Source organism: Hydra vulgaris, chromosome 04 (genome assembly GCF_038396675.1).
Source record: "Hydra vulgaris chromosome 04, alternate assembly HydraT2T_AEP".
Classification (NCBI taxonomy): domain Eukaryota; kingdom Metazoa; phylum Cnidaria; class Hydrozoa; order Anthoathecata; family Hydridae; genus Hydra; species Hydra vulgaris.
In genome coordinates this window covers 3,528,439-3,548,564 of record NC_088923.1, presented here as the reverse complement: position 1 = coordinate 3,548,564, position 20,126 = coordinate 3,528,439, and the positions used below count along the sequence as shown (strand labels likewise).

General features: G+C 27.1%; 1 protein-coding gene across 2 annotated transcripts in view; it reads left to right on the top strand.

Annotated features, from left to right (window-relative positions):
* LOC136079519 (uncharacterized) overlaps nucleotides 1-20,126 on the top strand; it is a 226,572-nt gene that overhangs the window by 106,459 nt on the left and 99,987 nt on the right. For both annotated transcript variants that reach the window (XM_065795263.1, XM_065795264.1), the window contains 6 exons: nucleotides 4,583-4,687; nucleotides 7,372-7,500; nucleotides 11,259-11,401; nucleotides 11,717-11,761; nucleotides 17,727-17,771; nucleotides 18,741-18,816. In XM_065795263.1, coding sequence (XP_065651335.1) covers nucleotides 4,583-4,687; nucleotides 7,372-7,500; nucleotides 11,259-11,401; nucleotides 11,717-11,761; nucleotides 17,727-17,771; nucleotides 18,741-18,816 — 543 coding nt within the window. The remainder of the gene's footprint in view (nucleotides 1-4,582; nucleotides 4,688-7,371; nucleotides 7,501-11,258; nucleotides 11,402-11,716; nucleotides 11,762-17,726; nucleotides 17,772-18,740; nucleotides 18,817-20,126) is intronic.

Genomic DNA, 20,126 nt, shown 5'->3' with positions numbered 1-20,126 from the left:
TGCCGGCACACGGCCGTTTCGTTGCCATGGTAACGTGTGGCGTTATATTTATAAATTCATAACAAAATAATGAAATAAATAGAATTAAGCTGAGAATTAAGCTTAAGATTAAAACATCGGTCAAAAATGAATGTATAAAAATGGTAAATCAAATTTTTATTTTGGGGGTGACCTTTTTTTGTTGCAGAAAGCTATTTGGGCCTTTTTTCATGATTTTAGGTAAAAGTTCATCGATTTATGATACAGGAAACATTTTATTTGAAAAAAAATTAAAAAGTCATATCCCTAATATATATATATATATATATATATATATATATATATATATATATATATATATATATATATATATATATATATATATATATATATATATATATATATATATATATATATAAATATATATATATATATATATATATATATATATATATATATATATATATATATATATATATATATATATATATATATATATATATATGTATGTATATATATGTATGTATATATATATATATATATATATATATATATATATATATATATATATATATATATATATATATATATTTATATATTTTAACATGTTTATAGCTACATATTTTTTACAACTATAAGTTTGATGCTAAATGCAGTTATCAGGTAAAAAATCTGATATTTTGAAAGCATTGTTAAATTTTTAAGTTTTTTGTTCTTAAACGATTGCTTGTGGTTTGCCATATAACTTTTCTCCCACCTTTTGTTGAACCTATATATATTTTGTTGGGTATGTTTGGGAATGATAACATTCACTTATAAATTACTTTTGCTATTCTGCAATCTCCGTTAATAGGGCAGGTTTCGTTTAGTTTACAATTGCAAGCTAAAATGGCTGTTGGGTTCATTGAAATAATTTTATTATTGTGATTCTTTATAATTTTTGCTATGTTGCTTGTGCAGCTATTGATGACTTTTATTGTGGTTAAACAATTTATGAAGCTGACTTGGTTTTTGAAAGTGTTTGTTGATTAGTTGTAAGAAAGTTTTGTCTGTATTTATCAGGATGCTTATATTATATAGTGAGTTAAACCAGATAATGTTTCTTTTTCTTTTTGGTTTGGGGCTACTCTGGTATTGTTTTTAGGGTTGTATTTAAATTGAAAATCCTTGAAACCATTTCTTTTTAGAGCTTTGTTTTATTCTGTAATTGACAAGTTAAATATTTTTTTGTCAGAAGAATTTTGAGATAATCTATTGTTGTTAGCAATTGGAATTTGTTTGACATTTGGTGGCCGTGGTTAGACTCCGTATGAATGTAAAGTAAGTTGCTGTTTGGTTTTTTGAAAGGATGATATGAGTCTTTTTCCAAATTAAAAGTCATGTCTAGGAAGTTGGCAATTTAAAGGTTTGTCCTAATTTCTATTTAGGAACCAATTATTTATAAATTTCTGTTATAATCTCTATCTATAGATTCTATCTATTTGTGCGGCAGACTTTCTACGCATCGCTATCAGTTCGTCGTCTCAGTAAAGGACCATTTCGCTGTTGGTAACAGTTTCTGATAATGAGTTTAATATATATAGACTTACCAGCTCACAAATCTTGACTCCATCAAAGCAGGCCTTGTTTTGCGAACGTTAAAGCATTTTTCAGTGTAGTAGGTGTAATGAAGGGGTAGAATTCGGTGATGTCAAGTTGAATAAAAGTGTATTATTTCTTTTTTTTAGTATTTTTGAACCATTTGATAACTTCAGCAGGTATTTTTCCACTAAATAGGTTTTACTTCGAATGCCAAGTTTGTTCTTTGCTGGATATAGTAGGCGGCAAGGTTTTGTGTTTTGGAAATTGATTTTGTGGTACTTTAATGTGACATCGAGGTTTATAGCATTTTCAAATTTTAATGGCTTTTTTATATGATTTTGAGACTTTCTTTTCAGTAGTTTAATGTGGTCGTAAAGAGGTAGTTCATAAATATTGCAAGTTTTGTAAGCGAATGTATTATATACATATACATATATATATATATATATATATATATATATATATATATATATATATATATATATATATATATATATATATATATATATATATATGTATATATATATATATATAGTGCTTTATTTCCACACAAAAAAAGGGTGTCAGAACTTACCTGTATTTTTCTTTATATATCAAAAATGAGGGAGAAATTAGCAATTCAATTTGTACCTTATAAGACAGGAACAAATAAAAGAAGCCGTTTTCCATTGTAAGTTTTTTTTTTTTTCAAATAATAACAAGTGTTTTCTTTTTTTTTGGGTGAGGGTGAGTGGGGTGAGGGGGTCACGTCATTGTATACAAGATACAAACTTTACAAAGCTATAAACCTTTATATCAAATCCCAATTTTTTTCCAATTATTTTTTGATATTTCATCTCGTCTCCTTTTCTTGTTCTTAGTGTCTACTGTTGATTATCTTCCACTAAGTAACTACAAATCAACTTTGAAGGATCGAAGCTTGTCAGCTGTGGTCCCATTAATTTAATGAACAACAACGTTGAAACAATTTTTTTTAATAATGAAGCCATTGTCAGTGTGATGATCAGATTCATCTTTGAAAATCCTCATTGCCATTCACTTGAGAAAATGAGGATAGTATGTAGAGCGTTTACCAAATGAACTAAACTTTTAGCAGGTAAACAAGCAATTCTGGGCATGAATGTGATACTGCTATTTTTTGAGAAAGCACGATATACGACATAAAGCTTATCAAGAAATGATTTGAATCCTTTAATACTTATCTTGCTAACGGTCCCTAATAATTGCCTGATAATGCCAGTCTAAGATTAGCACAATGCCAAACCATAACAGCAGGAAACTTTTCAGTGATAAATTTGAAAATGTCACTTTTGCATCCTACCTCACATGCTACATAAACTAAATAATTTATCTAATATTCTTCTTTCATTCCATAAGAATGAACAAATTCAAGTAAAGCATCAAAAAATTCTTTAGCTGTAACACTTTTAAGTTCCACTAAATCCAAAAATGAGTTGTTAAACTCATTCCACTGCTTTTTACACAGCATCGAATTTAAACTTTTAGTGTTAATTTTTGGCTTATAGTGGTTGATTCATCAATTATTAACAAAATCTTACTCTTTGATTTTATGGCTTTTGCAATAATTTTTTGTCTCATTTTGTTACCTATATAATTGACTATATTAATGCATGCGTTTGTAGAAATAGGGAGTACAACCTATTTCAACTCTGCTAATTTTTCGACGATCAATTTCCATTTTATAGTTATTAGAGGACTAATTTCCTTTTGTAACTTTATACGCAGATCGAAAAATGTTTATGATTTTTTCACAGGTTAAAGACTTAAAAATATTATTTGAAAGAGTCTCTTTTTTAGCTTCTTCTACCAACTTTAATGCAGCTTGATGTCCAGCAGATTTTATTGTGATAAAATATTTTCTTATGTAGCGAACTTAACTGTTGCTTTCTTTCTTCGCCATAATAAGAAACTTTATAATTGGACCATGAAAACATCTTTCGATGTTTTCATTCTTATTTTAGCTACTATACTATGGTTTCACTCTAGGAAATTACACTATTATTTATAAACTTTTTTATGATTAAATAATGCAAAATCAATTTTAAATTTACAAATTACAAAAAATTCAAGGCTGCTTAAATAGTTTTGAAAAAACTTAATTTTGATTTTGAGAGTTTCTCCATTTTTTGAAAAAAAGCAACTTTAATTCTAAGAATAAGAATTTTAATGTTTGCTAAGGCAAAAATTTAAAAAAATAGTGATTAAAAAATAGTGATTAAAAAAAAAAAAGTAAAACTTCAACTTTAAGAAAACTCTAAACAATAAAGTGTAACACATTTAATCTCCTGATCTCGGAGAAATAGAAATTAAAATTAAAAATGAATTTATTAAACAAAACAAGATTTTTTGGAGGTATTTTGTAAAAACTCTAAAAAATAACTATTTTTCTAAATTAGATAAAAATTTAAAATCTTACAAATTTTTTGGTTTTTGGTATGTTTTTCAACCAAAATTTTGATTTTTACCAAAATTATAAAAAGTACTGAAACCAAAATATCGGCCAAAACAGAATTTTGTCCGAAAGCAGGTCAAATATAAATTTTTAAATACAATTTTTTGCTCTTCATAAAAAAATAATAATACATTCATAAGAGAAATTAAAGTAAAAAAAAAATTACTTAATAGATCTACATTCTGGAACTTTGCAGTTTGCTGCATATTTGCAGCTAAGAAAATGATGAAAAACCAAAATACAAATATTTCTAAATCAGAAATTAAAAAAAATTTTCTTAAAGTTACATTAATAAACTATTAGTAAATTTTTTTAATTCTTATGTTATTAAATTGAAAAATTTTAATTAAAAATTAAAATATAGAGATAATAGATAAAATAGATAAAATATATTAATATAAAAGCTAATTGTATTAAATGAAAATATTTTTTCATTTAATACATTTTTTTTTTTTAAATTAAGTTAAATAAATTATCAAACATTTACTACTTCCTTATCTATAATTGTGTTGATAAACTTTTGTTGACAAATATGTTTATGGATTTTAGGTTTTGATATGGAAAAGGTAATGGTTGTTAAAAAATTTCAACAACAAGTCACTATTTTCGCTAGTTTGATTTATGGAAGTTTAAATAACTATGAAGAACCTATAGGTAAAAATTGTTCTTTGTTTTTCAAGTTTTATTAAAAACAAAATATTTTTATCTTTTGATTTTTTTCATGCATTAATATCTAATGAACCTGAAAGTGTTAAGGATTTTTATATCATTAAACGAATTAATTTTTATTTGAAAAAAGTTACAAATAATTAAAATACAAAAATTGACCTGTACCTTACTGTATTAATTGATTGTATATAAAATGTTTTGGTTAATATATATGCTGATTGTATATTTATGCTGTTACAATTATTACTTTAGTCAAGTGATAAATTTCCAGTTTTACCAACATTTAACAAGTTTTCATTTCAATAGAAATTCAAATTGTTAATTTGGTACTTTGTATATATTCATCAGAAATTATGAAGTTTTAAAACCATGGTATGAAATATGACAACAACAACAACAGCTATTTATTTTCCATAAATCATTTTTGCAATAGTATTAATGATTATAATAAGTATAACTTTATTGACATTATGGCAAGTTATCAAAAGCATGCCATTTGCTCAAGAGTAGCTCATTAATGTCAAAGTTCTATGAAATATTGTGTATATAAATATGTGGGCACGTTGACGGGTATAAACATGGTTGTAAAATCGATCAGTTGATAAACCAGTTCTGCAACTAGAAATAAGTCCGTTTATACGTAATCTTAAATTATTAGTTTTACCAGTATATGTTTGCACAAAAGTGTAATTGAACCTTTTTTCCAACTTTTCGTCTTTCTTGAGCTTAACAACGAAAGTTTTTTGTTTTCGTATGAAAAGTATTTGCACAAACAAAAACATGATACATTTAATTGATATTTCCTGTATATAATTACAATTCAATCTTTTACAATCAATAGTTACCCATAGCAACAATATGAAAATTAAGTTATTTTTGTTTTTAATACAAATATCTTATATAATACTAAAAACAGCACTACTGATGATTATTTGAAAGGCCTCTAGTGCTAATAGTTTTAATTAATATATATAAAAAAATATTTTGTATAAGTAATTTTGTTTGGTAATTATATTGTTTTAAATAAAAACATTGTGAGAAAAAAGAATTACTGGATTTTCTATTTGTTTCACTGTTCTGACTATTTTTGAATTTATTTGGTTAAATAAATTCAAATATATATTTATATATATATATATATATATATATATATATATATATATATATATATATATATTTACATGTATATATATATATATTTACATGTATATATATATATATATACATATATATATATATAAATATATATATATATATATATATATATATATATATATATATATATACACTAACATATACTGACACTCTTAAACTGAACCTCAAGTTCTCACCTCATTCTTATATTGAACCTCACTATATATATATATATATATATATATATATATATATATATATATATATATATATATATATATATATATATATATATATATATATATATACATATATATATATATATATATATATATATATATATATATATATATATATATATATATATATATGTATATATATATATATGCGGTAGTGGTAAGAGCGCTCGCTTTGTAAGCGAGAGGTTCGGAGTTCGACTCCCACCACGTCCCTGGAAGTACCGCGCTCAACTTAGTTTCTCCGCGCAGCGGCCTTGCTTGGCAAGGTTCGTGTTTCGGAGTTTAAGAGTTGAGAGAGGGTTGCACCACGAATAACAACTAAAAAAAAAACAAAAAAAAAAACACAAAAACACAAAAAAATGAGTAGCCTCCTCGACTTTAGTGGCCCCCCTCGGGCCTTGGGTAGGTGAATAATCTAAAGAAAAAAAAATAAAAATATATATATATATATATATATATATATATATATATATATATACATACACTGACATGTACTGACACTCTTAAACTGAACCTCAAGGCTGTAAAAAATCTTTTGCTACTTCTTAAGGTTTTCCTAATTGGAAACAAACAGTTCTAGATTTTTGTGTAAACGTTAAAAACCATAATAAAATTTAAAATATTCTTAAGTGCAAGCTAAGAAAATTTCTTTACATTAAAGTTTTTAATATTTAAAACCAGATTTTCTTCCAGGGATAATTTAATCAGATTTTTAGATTTAAATCCCTGTGATTACTAGTAGAAGTTCTATCATATCATTAAATGTTTTCCAGGGGTCATGGCATAGTGCATTTTTTAATTTTTCTTCAACTATGACTAGAAAGTTAACAGCGTTTTATAATATTCTCTTTTTATTTTCTTATAATTAAAAGCAAAATTTTAAAAATTTAACTATAAATCATCAGCCCATCCATTGTTTGATATTTAGTCAAATAGTTGTAATTTTTTACTACGGTAGCCTTTATCTTCCTTGATATAAAAAGGAATTTTTTATAAAAACTTGTTTCATTTCATATTATAACAAGCACTGAGTTCTTAATTTTAAAAGAGCTAACTGTTTTAAATTGCTTACATTTATTTGTTATTGTTTTGATTTAATTTTATATTTTCTTGAGGAGAGTCACAGGTCAATATCAATATTAAAACTTTGAATAAAAAATAAAAATACAAGCAAGTAAAAAGTTACTTAGGTAGCATGCAATTAAACATTCTTGTTTAAAAAAGACTCAGATTTTATTTGTAATAAATTGATGTATTTGTTATTGTACTTTTTGGATCATTTACTTTTAACTTTAGGTGTTATTTGGCAATATACAGAAGGTATCTTTAATGGAGAAACATATGTTACATTATATCCGTTGGTGTACTATGGAGGCCATATTAAGTTTTCATATGTATTTTATACTCGTGAACAAGTAAACCCCAGTATGTTTACCTTTGAATATGTTATGTTAATTATGTTGGATAATGTTGTGATTTTTCGAGTTTATATTTTTGTTTTTGAACTATTTGTGTTAAATATATATATAATATACATTTATATATATATACAACCCTCAGAATTAGGGTCGGCATTTGGCATTGCCGACCTAACTGCCAACCTTAAAATATTTGAGGTCGGCGAAAAATTGCTGACCTCAAATATTTGTTTCATACTATACAACAGTATGTTGACTGTATTGGCCGGGTGATGCACCTTTTTAAAGGAAATTTTTTTTTTTAGGCATATTTGCTTCCAACAAGGCTGCAAATTAACCACTATAAAAAAAACAGAAAAACAATGAGATTTAATAGAATGACAAGTAACACAAAACTGAATTTTAGTAGATGGCATGCTAGATCTTTAGAAAAGTGTCCATTATAGTATTTGTAGAAAAGAGAAAGAGAAGCAAAGTTACGACAATGTAATAATGGTTGGAGGTTGGCTGTAAGAGCAGGTCCAACTATGTTTACAATGCGTTTTTGAACCTTGCCTTAAAGAGAAAGGGTTTTATTAGAAGATCCACCTTAGATATTGCAATAGTATTCCATACAAGGCTGGGTTTGAGATTTATAGAGATAAAGAATAGAATATGGAGTAAGAAAGTGTTCAGTATGAAAAAGAGACTCAACCTTAGCAAATGCCATGGATTTGATAAACGGTTTCCAAGAAAGATCACAAGTAAGAGTTAATCCTAGAAGATTAAAGGTAGATGACTCATCAAGTAGATCACCATTCGTAAATAAAGGAAGATCTAAATTATTGTGATAACAACTGGCTGAAAAAAACGAGTTTTGTCTGAATTAAATTACACCAGCCACTGTGAGCCCATGCTGTAGCAGAAGTGAGATCCTTTTTAAGCTTAAATGCCCCCTCCAAGCAATGAGAGAGTGTAGGCTTCTTATTATGACAAGAATAAATAGTAATATCATCAGCGAACAATGCCACCTGTATGTGAGCATATCTGGAAGATGCCAATATATGTGACTAATGCCAATGTATGTGAGCATATCTGGAAGATCTTTAATGTAAAAGTAAAAAGAGTAAAGGGCCAAGGACTTTTGAACTTTGAACCTTGAGGATTCCCTGAAGTTACAGGGTATGAAGAAGAATGCTGTCCATCGAGGATAACTTTCATACTATGATAGGAAAGGAACGACTCAATAATCTTAAAGATGTTACCACATACTTCGTAAGAAGAAAGATTATGAAGAAACAAACATGCTGAGCTCTATTAAAAGCTTTTGGAATGATATCCTTAGCCCTCCACTTTTATCTAATGCAGGATAAAACCTATTGGCTATTACTGTTAACAAATCAGCTGTCTAACAAGAAGATCAAAATTTATATTGATGATCAGAAAGTAAGTTATTAGATTTAAGATGAGAGAATAAGTGTTTGTTAAATAAAGATTCAAAAATCTTGCTTATGATAGAAAGAATTTCACTTTTCCTCCTGCAAATTTATATAGCATTACTAGTTTAGCTATTAAAATTGTCTTCACAACTTTTCTTAAACAGTCATCAAGATCACTTTCTCCAATTAAAGATAAAAAAGTAACCTATACAGAAATAAACTTTTATCATTGGTTATTGCTTATAAAAATCACTATATTAAGTCAATTTAAAATAGAAAAAATATACAAATTTGAGTTCTCAATTAAAAAAATTATGTACAATTTTATATTTTTTATGTTATATAATGATATTATAAGGCTTACTGCATTTGATAGACGTTCAGTATCTTCCAGAAAAATCCTATTCAATTCTAGGAGTTTGTCCATTTCTTTTAATGGAAATATAAAGAGTGGAAGATTTGCATTTGTATCATGACCAAGAGACATTTGCTTTAGGTGTTACTCACATAACTCTGAATTTTCTCCGATTGGAACTATATAAAAATGAATATTACTTTTCTTAATTATACATTATGTTTCTTAGTTACATATTGTATTTCTTAATTACATAATATGTTTTTAAGTCACAAATTTACTGTTCTCATTTAGTAATGGTAATAGTAATATATTTGAGCTGTGACTGATAATTCAGTGAGTGTCACCAATTACACTTAGACAGCTATATCATTATTCAGCATAGTTACATTAATTTAAAATCCATATGTCAATTATCTTACTTTTTCTTAATTACAACTTTACTCTTCTCAATTAATTAAATTGAATTCTAAAAAAGTCTTTTTTCAGACTCTACATATGAGGTGTTAAAAAAGAACATTTTTAACAAAAATCATTGAACAACGTATATGCTAAAATATTGTCTTAATGCAAAACTTACTAATTGAAGATGTGATGTTTGTGCTAGAACTAGCTGGCGGAGGTTTGTCAATTCGATCTGAGGAAGTTGTGGATGTCAACTGTCAATGTGAGGGTGGTGGAAAGAGTGGTACCAAATGTTCACTATCTGAAGATTCAGAACTAGAATTTGCTTGATTGATTGATGAATTTTGATTATTTTTGATTTTAGAATTTCCATTTTTTTGCTTTTTTCTCTATTGCAATATCAGGACTCCTAAAATTGCAAACAAAATATTCATAAAATTTATTTTAAATGTAAATACAACAATAACAATACAATATTTCAATGTAAGAAAATTAGTATTACATTTAGAATCTTAGCATTTAAAAAATACAAAATAAATATACTTAAAATGCAAAATAAATCTACCAATAACCAACCATAAAATAAACCATTTGTTGTTTTTTCCTGGTTGCTTGAAGAAAAATCAGTGTGGTGCAAAGATTAAGCCTCTCCCTTTTTATCTTTTTATAGTCTGGAAAATTATAGTTTATATTTTCTTTTAATCAAAACTATACAAAAACATACAAATTAAATACCTTCAATTTTCAATATTTTTAAATTAATAAGGTAGAGGCCTATCTTTGTGATTAAGAATTGCTAACTTTCTCATTTGCTGATTCTTGTACTAACCAGAAATCAGAACCCACTGCCACTCCATCCTCAAATTTAACTAAATAATAAATCCCTATATTAAAAAAGAGTATCAGCATAAAATCTAGGTAAAAAAATAATTTGATCATCACTATTAGAAAAAACTGCACATCTTAATAGATATGCAGTTCTTTTAAACAATTCATCAAATTTTGTTATTTCAATTTCCAAATTTAATTCAAAACAAATTTATTTATTGGTTTCATTCCTCATTCAATATGATATTGAAAACAGTTTTTCATGTTCATATCTTGTATAAAAACCACATCTCATCAAACACTACTTTTTATTTACTATTGGTATTAATAATACCAATATGTAAATAATCAGATAATACAAAAAGCTAGCGAAACAAAAAATAATAGTTCATGATTTATGTATTTATTGAGGCTTCTTAGATAGAGGAATACAAGCAAATATATATATATATATATATATATATATATGTATATATGTATATATATATATATATATATATATATATATATATATATATATATATATATATATATATATATATATATATATATATGTATATATATATATATATATATATATATATATATATATATATATATATATACATATATATATATATATATATATATATATATATATATATACATGTATATGTATATGTATATATATATATATATATATTTATATATATATATATATATATATGTATATGTATATGTATATATATATATATATATATGTATATATTTATTTTTTAGTTGTTCGATACTCAGACACTAAAGATTTTACTAAATTTAATTTTGAAAGTAATGTTACATTTGAAAATGGAGTGTTTAATATTGAAACATATCTGGATTACAATACACTCAGAAAAACATTCAAATTGGATACTAGTTTTCCTGTAAGATTATAATTTGTTTTTATTTACTTTATTTTTAATAATTGGTATTTACAAACATGTTTTCTTGTTTATTAAAAAAACATGTTTGTTGTTAGCATATTAATAAATGAAATTAATAACGTAAAAGTTGTAATATTATCTTACTTTATTATTTATTACTTTATTACTTTATTATTTATTGTTTATATGTTTTATTCTATTATAAACATGGCAATAATATATTCTATATTAATGCTTATTATAACAGTTGCACCATTGTATGCATGACATGAAGTTGTTTTTAAACTATATTTTTGTAAAAGTCTTTTTCATTAGGATTATGCAAAACAATACTTGGTACCTGATTCACGAAATTATGATGTAAGTTATTTTTCTTACAAATTATAGTTTATGTATAAGAGTATAAGGTTAAATTATCCAAATATTTTTGGATGTTGTACAATCATTAAATTATTTTTCAAAAAACCAAAGGTTTTCCTATATTATATTTTGATTATACAGTGGTGGCCAAAAAGATCCTACAGACCACTTATAATTTATAGCAAAAAACATTGTACTGCATATTTTATGCATTTCAAAAACATGAACTTTGCATGGACTCCTCAAGCTTTAAGAACAACCTCTATTTTTATTAGCTTTGAGGCAACTCAAAACAAAGAAACTCACAACATTAGACAACACCATACTTTTGTTATTGCTTTTCTTAGATCTTCTATTCAAGTTTCTTTTTAGAAACTTCTGCTTTTAATTTAACCCAACTTAAATTAGGTAACTGTTGAGCCATTAAAAAAGTTTATAGTTTTCATATTTTTGGAGCGATGTCTTGAAAGTTTTTGTCATTTTTTTCATCATAAAAACATTAAACTTCTAATGTTAAAACCAATTATACACATGGTACTTTCAAATTTTCAAATAATTTGATAAATTGACAGTTAGCAGTAAACTAGCAAAACTGTTGTCCAACAATTATTATTTCAAGGTGCAATGGTTGCACATTAAATCATAATTGCAGGACATTGCTTAACAAATGGCGAAATTAATTTAGTGCTGCAATCTGTTTAATTTGCACTTTGTATAACAATGACACCTGTCCAAGTTTTAACAGTTCAATCCTTTTGTTTTTAACAAAAACGATTCTGAAATTATAAGTAAAAAATTAATTGTATTCTTAAAGAACTTAAAGTCTCATTGGAATGATGTTAGCCGCAAAGCTGCAGCATTTGAGAAAAAGTATGCCAAATGGTTGGATTCTGACTTTATACCTTCTGCATATGTTCCACCTGCTACTCCAACAGTTGTTACTACTCCTCTTGGTAGTCCTACTTTAAATTTTGATGAGTTTTCTTTGTGATCTAAGTATAAAATAGTTGCTGAAATGGATCAATACTCAGCCAGCCAACTATTATTTGCAACTAAAGTCAAATTTGGAAAAAAATAATGAGCCTAAAAAAGCCAAATTAGCAGAAAAATTGTTAGTGGATAATATATCCTAATTTTATATGTCTACTGTTGAAACTTTGGCCCTTATTTTTGATTGTAATTTGACAAAGACATCTTATCAACTGATAAAAAACAAAGCTGTTGAAATGAAATGTAATCTCTATCCAACATATAACAATGTTAGATTGGCAAAAGATCAATGCTATCCTAAAAACATTGACTATACTGCAAGTGTTCCACTTCAGAATCTACTGGATCACACTACAACAAGGCTTTTGGACACATAAACTAGTATTGTAAATGCAAATGAGTATAATAGAGTAACTCTAATATACAAAGCTGGTTTTGATGGCTCAAGTGGCCATAGTATTTATAAACAAACATGTAATAATAATGAGTGTACTAGGAATCTGAAGAGTGAGGAGCCTCTGTTTATTACATGCCTTTATACATGTGCCTTTAGAGCTCATCTCTCCTCAATGATAAAAAGATTTTTTTTTGGAAAAATTCTAAACCATCACCTGCATTGTAGAGGAAACTGCAGACCTTGTGAGGAATTGATATTAAAAAACAAGATCAAACTGCTAACTAAAACAAGCTGTATCCTATTTAATGGTAAGTCTATTGATGTTGACCATAAAATTGAAATTACTGTGATTGATGGCAAAGCCCATACTGCATTATCAGATGTAACTGACTCATCACAGTGCTGCTCTATACGTGGTGTTAGTCCTAAAGAAATGAATGATATTGAAAAGGTATATAGAAAATATTTTGTACACAGGTACACGCTTATGTGTATATATACATATGTATATGTATATATACATATATATATATACACACACATATATATATATATATATATATATATATATATATATATATAATATATAATATATAATATATAAAGAGTTTGATTATTTGAAAAAATACAACTTTGTGATGGAATCTAAAGTTTCATGCCCTTCGGCGATCATCAGCCATATTTTATTATTTAAATTAAGAAAAAATCATCAAAAAATACAAAATACAGAAATTGACAGAAAAAACATAACAAACCAATGAAATGAGTTCTGACGTCAAAACAAAAAATATTTAATTAATTAGAAAATTGATCAATCACCCGTGTCAAATAGGGTGAGAAGAAATTTGTATCGATGCCTGCACTTGGATAGCAACTTTTTTTGTTTAGCAGATTTTTATTTTTGGAAAATAGAATTTCATATTTTTCCTTTGTGCATAGTTTGCAGGACTTCGTGGTTGGGTTGTAAGCATTGCATTGCCTAATTATTTTCCATTTAACAACTGGGTTTAAGTTGGCATCTTTAAATTTCCAAAATTCTTTTGATAATTCGGTGTCGTTTTTGTGTTTTAGAATGTTAAATGATTTTATATGGTTGGCATATCTAATTTTGAATGGTGTTTCACTTATACCGATGTAGGATTTGTTGACAGGAGTGTTAGTAGGATTATTGGAACTTATTTTGGTTTGGTATATAATGTTTTTTGTTAAGCATTGGTTTGATAAAGGACAGGTATTTTTATTAAGGCAATTGCAGTTGGGTTTAGGTGGAATTTTTTTGTTGTTCATAATTTGTTGATTGTGTGCATTTAAAAAAGACTTCTTCAAATTGCTTTATAAAATTAAAAGATCATAAAGAAAACTTTACAAATAATCCAACTGTCTGTTTATTAAACCCTGACAAAAATGAAATCGAAAGAATTAGTAAAGTTATACTTTCCAACATAAACTCTGAACTTGTAAAGAAACTTCATCTTAATCAGTGGAAAAAAACCCAAGATAATACAAACTGGTTTATTTGCATCAGTAATATACGCCTTTATAAATTCCTTATTTTTGATATTGTTGATTTTTACCCTTTGATTACTGAAAAACTTCTTAATAACACTATTCATTTTGCTGAGCAGCATCTAAACATTGACCCTAACCATAAAACATTGATCTATCACGCAAGAAAATCATTATGTAATGATGATGAAGTTAGGATTAAAAACTCAAGTGGCTTATTTGATGTTACAATAGGAGGATTTGACGGTGCTGAAGTTTGTGAACTTGTGGGAATTTAATTTATTCAAACCACCTGCATAATATTTTAAAGCAGCTTCTGCATTCATTTGAGTTAAGATTGTCAGCAAATTTGTCAAGTAAAGAAATTTTCCAAAGATCTACTCCTATGCACTATGACACACTATTAAGATCCGCTTTTAATTACAAACTTTCATATCACCCTAATTTAAATTTACCTCATACCAAAAACCGTCCTCTCAGCGAAAATGTTAGCACTAATATAGGAAAAAGCTTTTTAACCTTGATCAACAAACACTTCCCAATAAATTGCAGAGTCCACAATATTTTTAACAGAAACACAATCAAAATAAGCTATAGCTGTATGCCAAATATGGGTGATTGATCAATTTTCTAATTAATTAAATTTTTTTTGTTTTGACGTCAGAACTCATTTCATTGGTTTATTATGTTTTTTCTGTCAATTTCTGTATTTTGTATTTTTTGATGGTTTTTTCTTAATTTAAAGAACAAAATATGGCTGATGATCGGCGAAGGGCATGAAACTTTAGATTCCATCACAAAGTTGTATTTTTTCAAATAATCAAACTCTTTATATATTATATATTTTATATATATATATATATGTATATATATATATATATATATATATATATATATATATATATATATATATATATATATATATATATATATATATATATATATATATATATATATATATATATATATATATACATATATATATATATATATATATATATATAAACTAGTAGAAAATCACTTAATAAAATTTTTTCATTTGACACTGTGTTTCTTCAATAAAGCCTCATCAGTTAATATGCATTGATGAGTTAATAAAGAATCATCAGTAATTATGCATTTCCGATGAGTCTTTATTAATGAAACACAGTGTTAAATAAAAAATTTTTGTAAAGCGGTTTTCTACAAATTTAATTTATTAATGCTCTGTTGTTTTAAAAACATTAAGCACTCTATTTTTTAGAATACATTTTAAAATTTATTTATACATACATACATATATATATATATTTATACATATATATATACATATATATATATATATATATATATATATATATATATATATATATTTATATTTATATATATATGTTAATATATATATACATACATATATATATATTTACATATATATATATACATATATATATATATATACATATATATATATATATATACATATATATATATATACATATATATATATATATATATATATATATATATATATATATATATATATATATATATATATATGCAGATATTTAAATATATATTATATATATATATTGTATATACATACATATATATACACCTTTTTTATATTTGATTAGTTTAGGGTGCAGTTTTTTATTCATTACAGGTGTTACTGAAGTTGCACACTCAAAATGGGTAACAATATGGGATTTCAATTCTGCATGCATGGATACGAACATTCAAATGCTTAATCCACATTGCTTACAAATTGCCAGTCAAGAAATAGTCTTCAAGATTAACAGCTGACAAGCAACAAATTGAAATGCAAAAGAAAAAAATTCAACTTGCTTTTCCAGAGAAGATAGGACAGATTGTTGATAGGCTTAAGGCTGGCAGCTCAGGAACATCTAATGATGGCAACACCTCCAGAAGATCCTTTCAGAATGAACAATTATTTTCTGAAATCACAAGACTCCATTTTGAACTTATAAAAATGTTCCATGTTGTTCTGACTTGTATTTCATGTGGTTTTGAGCTTGATGCAGATTTTTTCAGGGAATACTGTACACATACTGCCAGGCTTTACGTTGAATGCTATCCATGGTACCATATGCCGCAGAGCATTCATAAAATGCTAATTCATGCTCCCAATGTTGTTGATTACATGACATTACGAATTATGCTCTTAAGTGAAGAAACTATAGAGACCCGGAATAAAGATTAAAAAGTCTTGTTAGCATTTTACTCGCAAGTGTGACTGTTTCAAATGTTATGAAGATTTAAGCACTTATTCTGTTCTAGTGATCCAGTTATTTCTTCACTAAGAAAAAAAGTTAGTATTAAGAAGAAAGTTTTGCCAGAAGGTATTCTGCAACTGTTAAAAAACAGTGTTTTAGTTGTGCTTATTATGGATTTATTTATTGTAAAATTGTCAGTATTCTTTAATTAAGATAAATTAAAAAGTTCCCACATACATATATATAGAACACCAGAGCATTAAAAATCCTAATTCTTAAATAATTTTCAGTAAACACGTCAAGAATTTGTATAAAATTTAGTTATTATAAGTTAATTTAATTATATTTAATTTTATTAATATTTAATAATGTAGCACTAATATTTAATTATTATTAATTTTGTCTCAAAATTGGCCATTCCGGCCAACTGTGCAATCTGTTTGCTACTAGGGAAAGATACTACTGGAGGAAAGCTGTATTATTTTTTTGTGTTGTTTTGTAAGAATGTCTTCTGATGTTGTTAAAATATAGAGCTCATAACAACAATGATGAAGCTAAGTTCAACAGAAAAAGAAAACATTTAGAATAAACATTTAGGTAACCAATATTAAAAGCATTAGTTTTAGTCACAATTTTTATTTATGAGGATAGTGTATCAAAAAAATATGAGGTAAAGTATAACTTTCAGTGGAATGTCATAAAAAGAGATAATTTTATTTTAACCCTTAATACTGAAATAAAAGGCTGCTGCATAGAGTACTAACTTATTTTTAAATATGTAGTATTTATTGAATTATGTAATATTAATAGTTGCATATAACTTTTTTTACATTTTTAGTTATAAAAAACTTTTTTTAAGGTGTTTTTAAGCAATGATCGATATAATGATTCATTTGCAATTCAAGTAAGTTATTTTATGTTAATTCAAGTAAGTTATTTATATTAATTATTGTAAGTTACTTTATGATAATTCAAGTAAGTTGTTTTTATTAATTATTGTAAGTTATTTTATGTTAACTATTGCATGTTTTTTTTTTTTTTTTTTTTTTTTTTTTTTTATTCACCTCCTCAAGGCCGATAAAGCCACTACAGATGAGGAGGTTACTTAATAGTGGTTATAACCCTCTCTCAACTCTATAACTCCGAAACACAAACCTTGACAAACAAGGCCGCTGCGCGGAGAAATAAGTTGAGCGCGGTACTACCAGGGACGTGGTGGGGATCGAACTCGGAACCTCCCGCTTATGAAGCGAGCGCTTTACCACTACACCACTACCGCCATGAAGCTACCGCTTTACCACTACACCACTACCATGTATGGTGGTTGCGTCTCTTAAAACAATGCATGATGTATTCTCTAAATTTTTTTTTTTTTTTTGTTAATTCACCTCCCCAAGGCCCAGAAGGCCAATACAGACAAGGAGGCTACATAATTGTGGTTATAATCCTCTCTCAACTCTATAACTCCGAAACACAAGCCTTGACAAACAAGGCCGCTGCGTGGAGAAACAAGTTGAGCGCAGTACTACCAGGGATGTGGTGGGGATCGAACTCGGAAACTCTCGCTTATGAAGCAAGCGCTTTACCACTACACCACTACCGCATTATTATTATTCTTTTTACCCTATTACATTTCATTAAAATATGTCAAATAATTCCTGTCTCTTCTCTTTTCCATATTATTTTAAAATATTTTTCATTGTCCAATGTTATTCCGCCTTATATTTTATTGTTTCATTTTATTTTGTATATTTCCTTACTGTTCCATATTATTGTATTATCTTTCTTACTTTGCACATTTTTGGTTAAAATTTATGTTTTGAGTTATTATGCATCTAGTCATATATGCTTAATAAATACTAGTTATATTTAGGGTTTGGTTTCATTTCCTAATTTACCCAGTGACATGCTATCATTTTATTGGATCTCATGCAATGTATCAATAAACGGTTTGAATTATAATTAATTAAAACAAAAATTGTATTTATTTATATTATATTATTAACTAATATATACATGCATGTGACACAAAATTTATATATCTTCTTTATTTATTAAATAAATTTATTAAATAAATGTTGGGTCAGGTTATCCTGCGTCCGGTAACTTGTAACCCAGTACAATCTGCTTCATGTCCTACTGCCTTGTAGAGTACACCTTATTAGGCAAAAGCTAGGAGATGCCAACTCAGACTTAAAAACCCCCTGCCTTGAGGCTCTTGCTTAGGTAAAGGCTAGAGATAGTGTCTCAATAAAAATACTCATCTTAGGCAGATGTTAAATGCATCTGGCTACTGTCTTGTAGAAGGCCTCCTAGGCAAAGACTTAAGAGGTAAGCAGATTCTATTTGTTAACCAGTTTCGCACCCTTCTTCATCTATTAGGCTGGCGCAGATGTACTTTTAATACATTGTTTCCAGTTTAGGATGTAGAATGCTGGATCTTCTTGACTCTATGCATGGATTTTTCCAGTGTCTCTGTTTTATAACTAGGCAACTTATTCTATTATCTCCTAATGATGGTACAGCTCTAAAACTCAGTTTTATGGTTCTGAGACCTGCTGGTAGTCAGTTTTCCCGAACTCTGTGGTAGCTCTCAGAGAGGCTGATTCCATCAACAGCTAAAAAATATCAAAGTAATAACAGAGCCATGTTGTGCATGTATGGTGCATGTCCCTGTTTCTACTTTTGGTGTGCATTGCGGAGGCCACATTTGGAGCCCTTTGAATGGGTCGGCTTTAGTGTCAGTGATTCTGCAGGCATTAAAGCCCACAACCTTTGCCTTTCTCAATCTTTAACTCAAATAGTCAACTTTCTAACTCGCTTTCCAGACAGCTCGAATCATTTACGTTCTCTACTCGACTTATGGCTTGTTTCTGATCATAGTCATTGCTCAATTTCTCCACATTCACCCCTAGATGCTTCTTATCACAGTTTGATCTCTCTAAAACTGATATCTCATACTTCTTCATTGTCTGAATCCCCCTATTATTGTACCTCTTTCAACTACCTTAAAGATGACTGGGATTCTTTCCGTGATTTTCTTCGTGATTGCCCTTGGGTAGAAATCTTTCGTCTTCCTATCAATCAATGTGCTTCTTACTTAACTTCGTGGATTCAGGCTGGCATGGAATCTTTTGTTCCCTCTCGATGAATCCAAGTCAAGCCTCACTCTCCTCCATGGTTTTTCTAACACTGTGCTGCTGCGACTGCCGATCGAAACCGTTACTTCCATATCTATCAGCAAAACAATTCTCCAGAA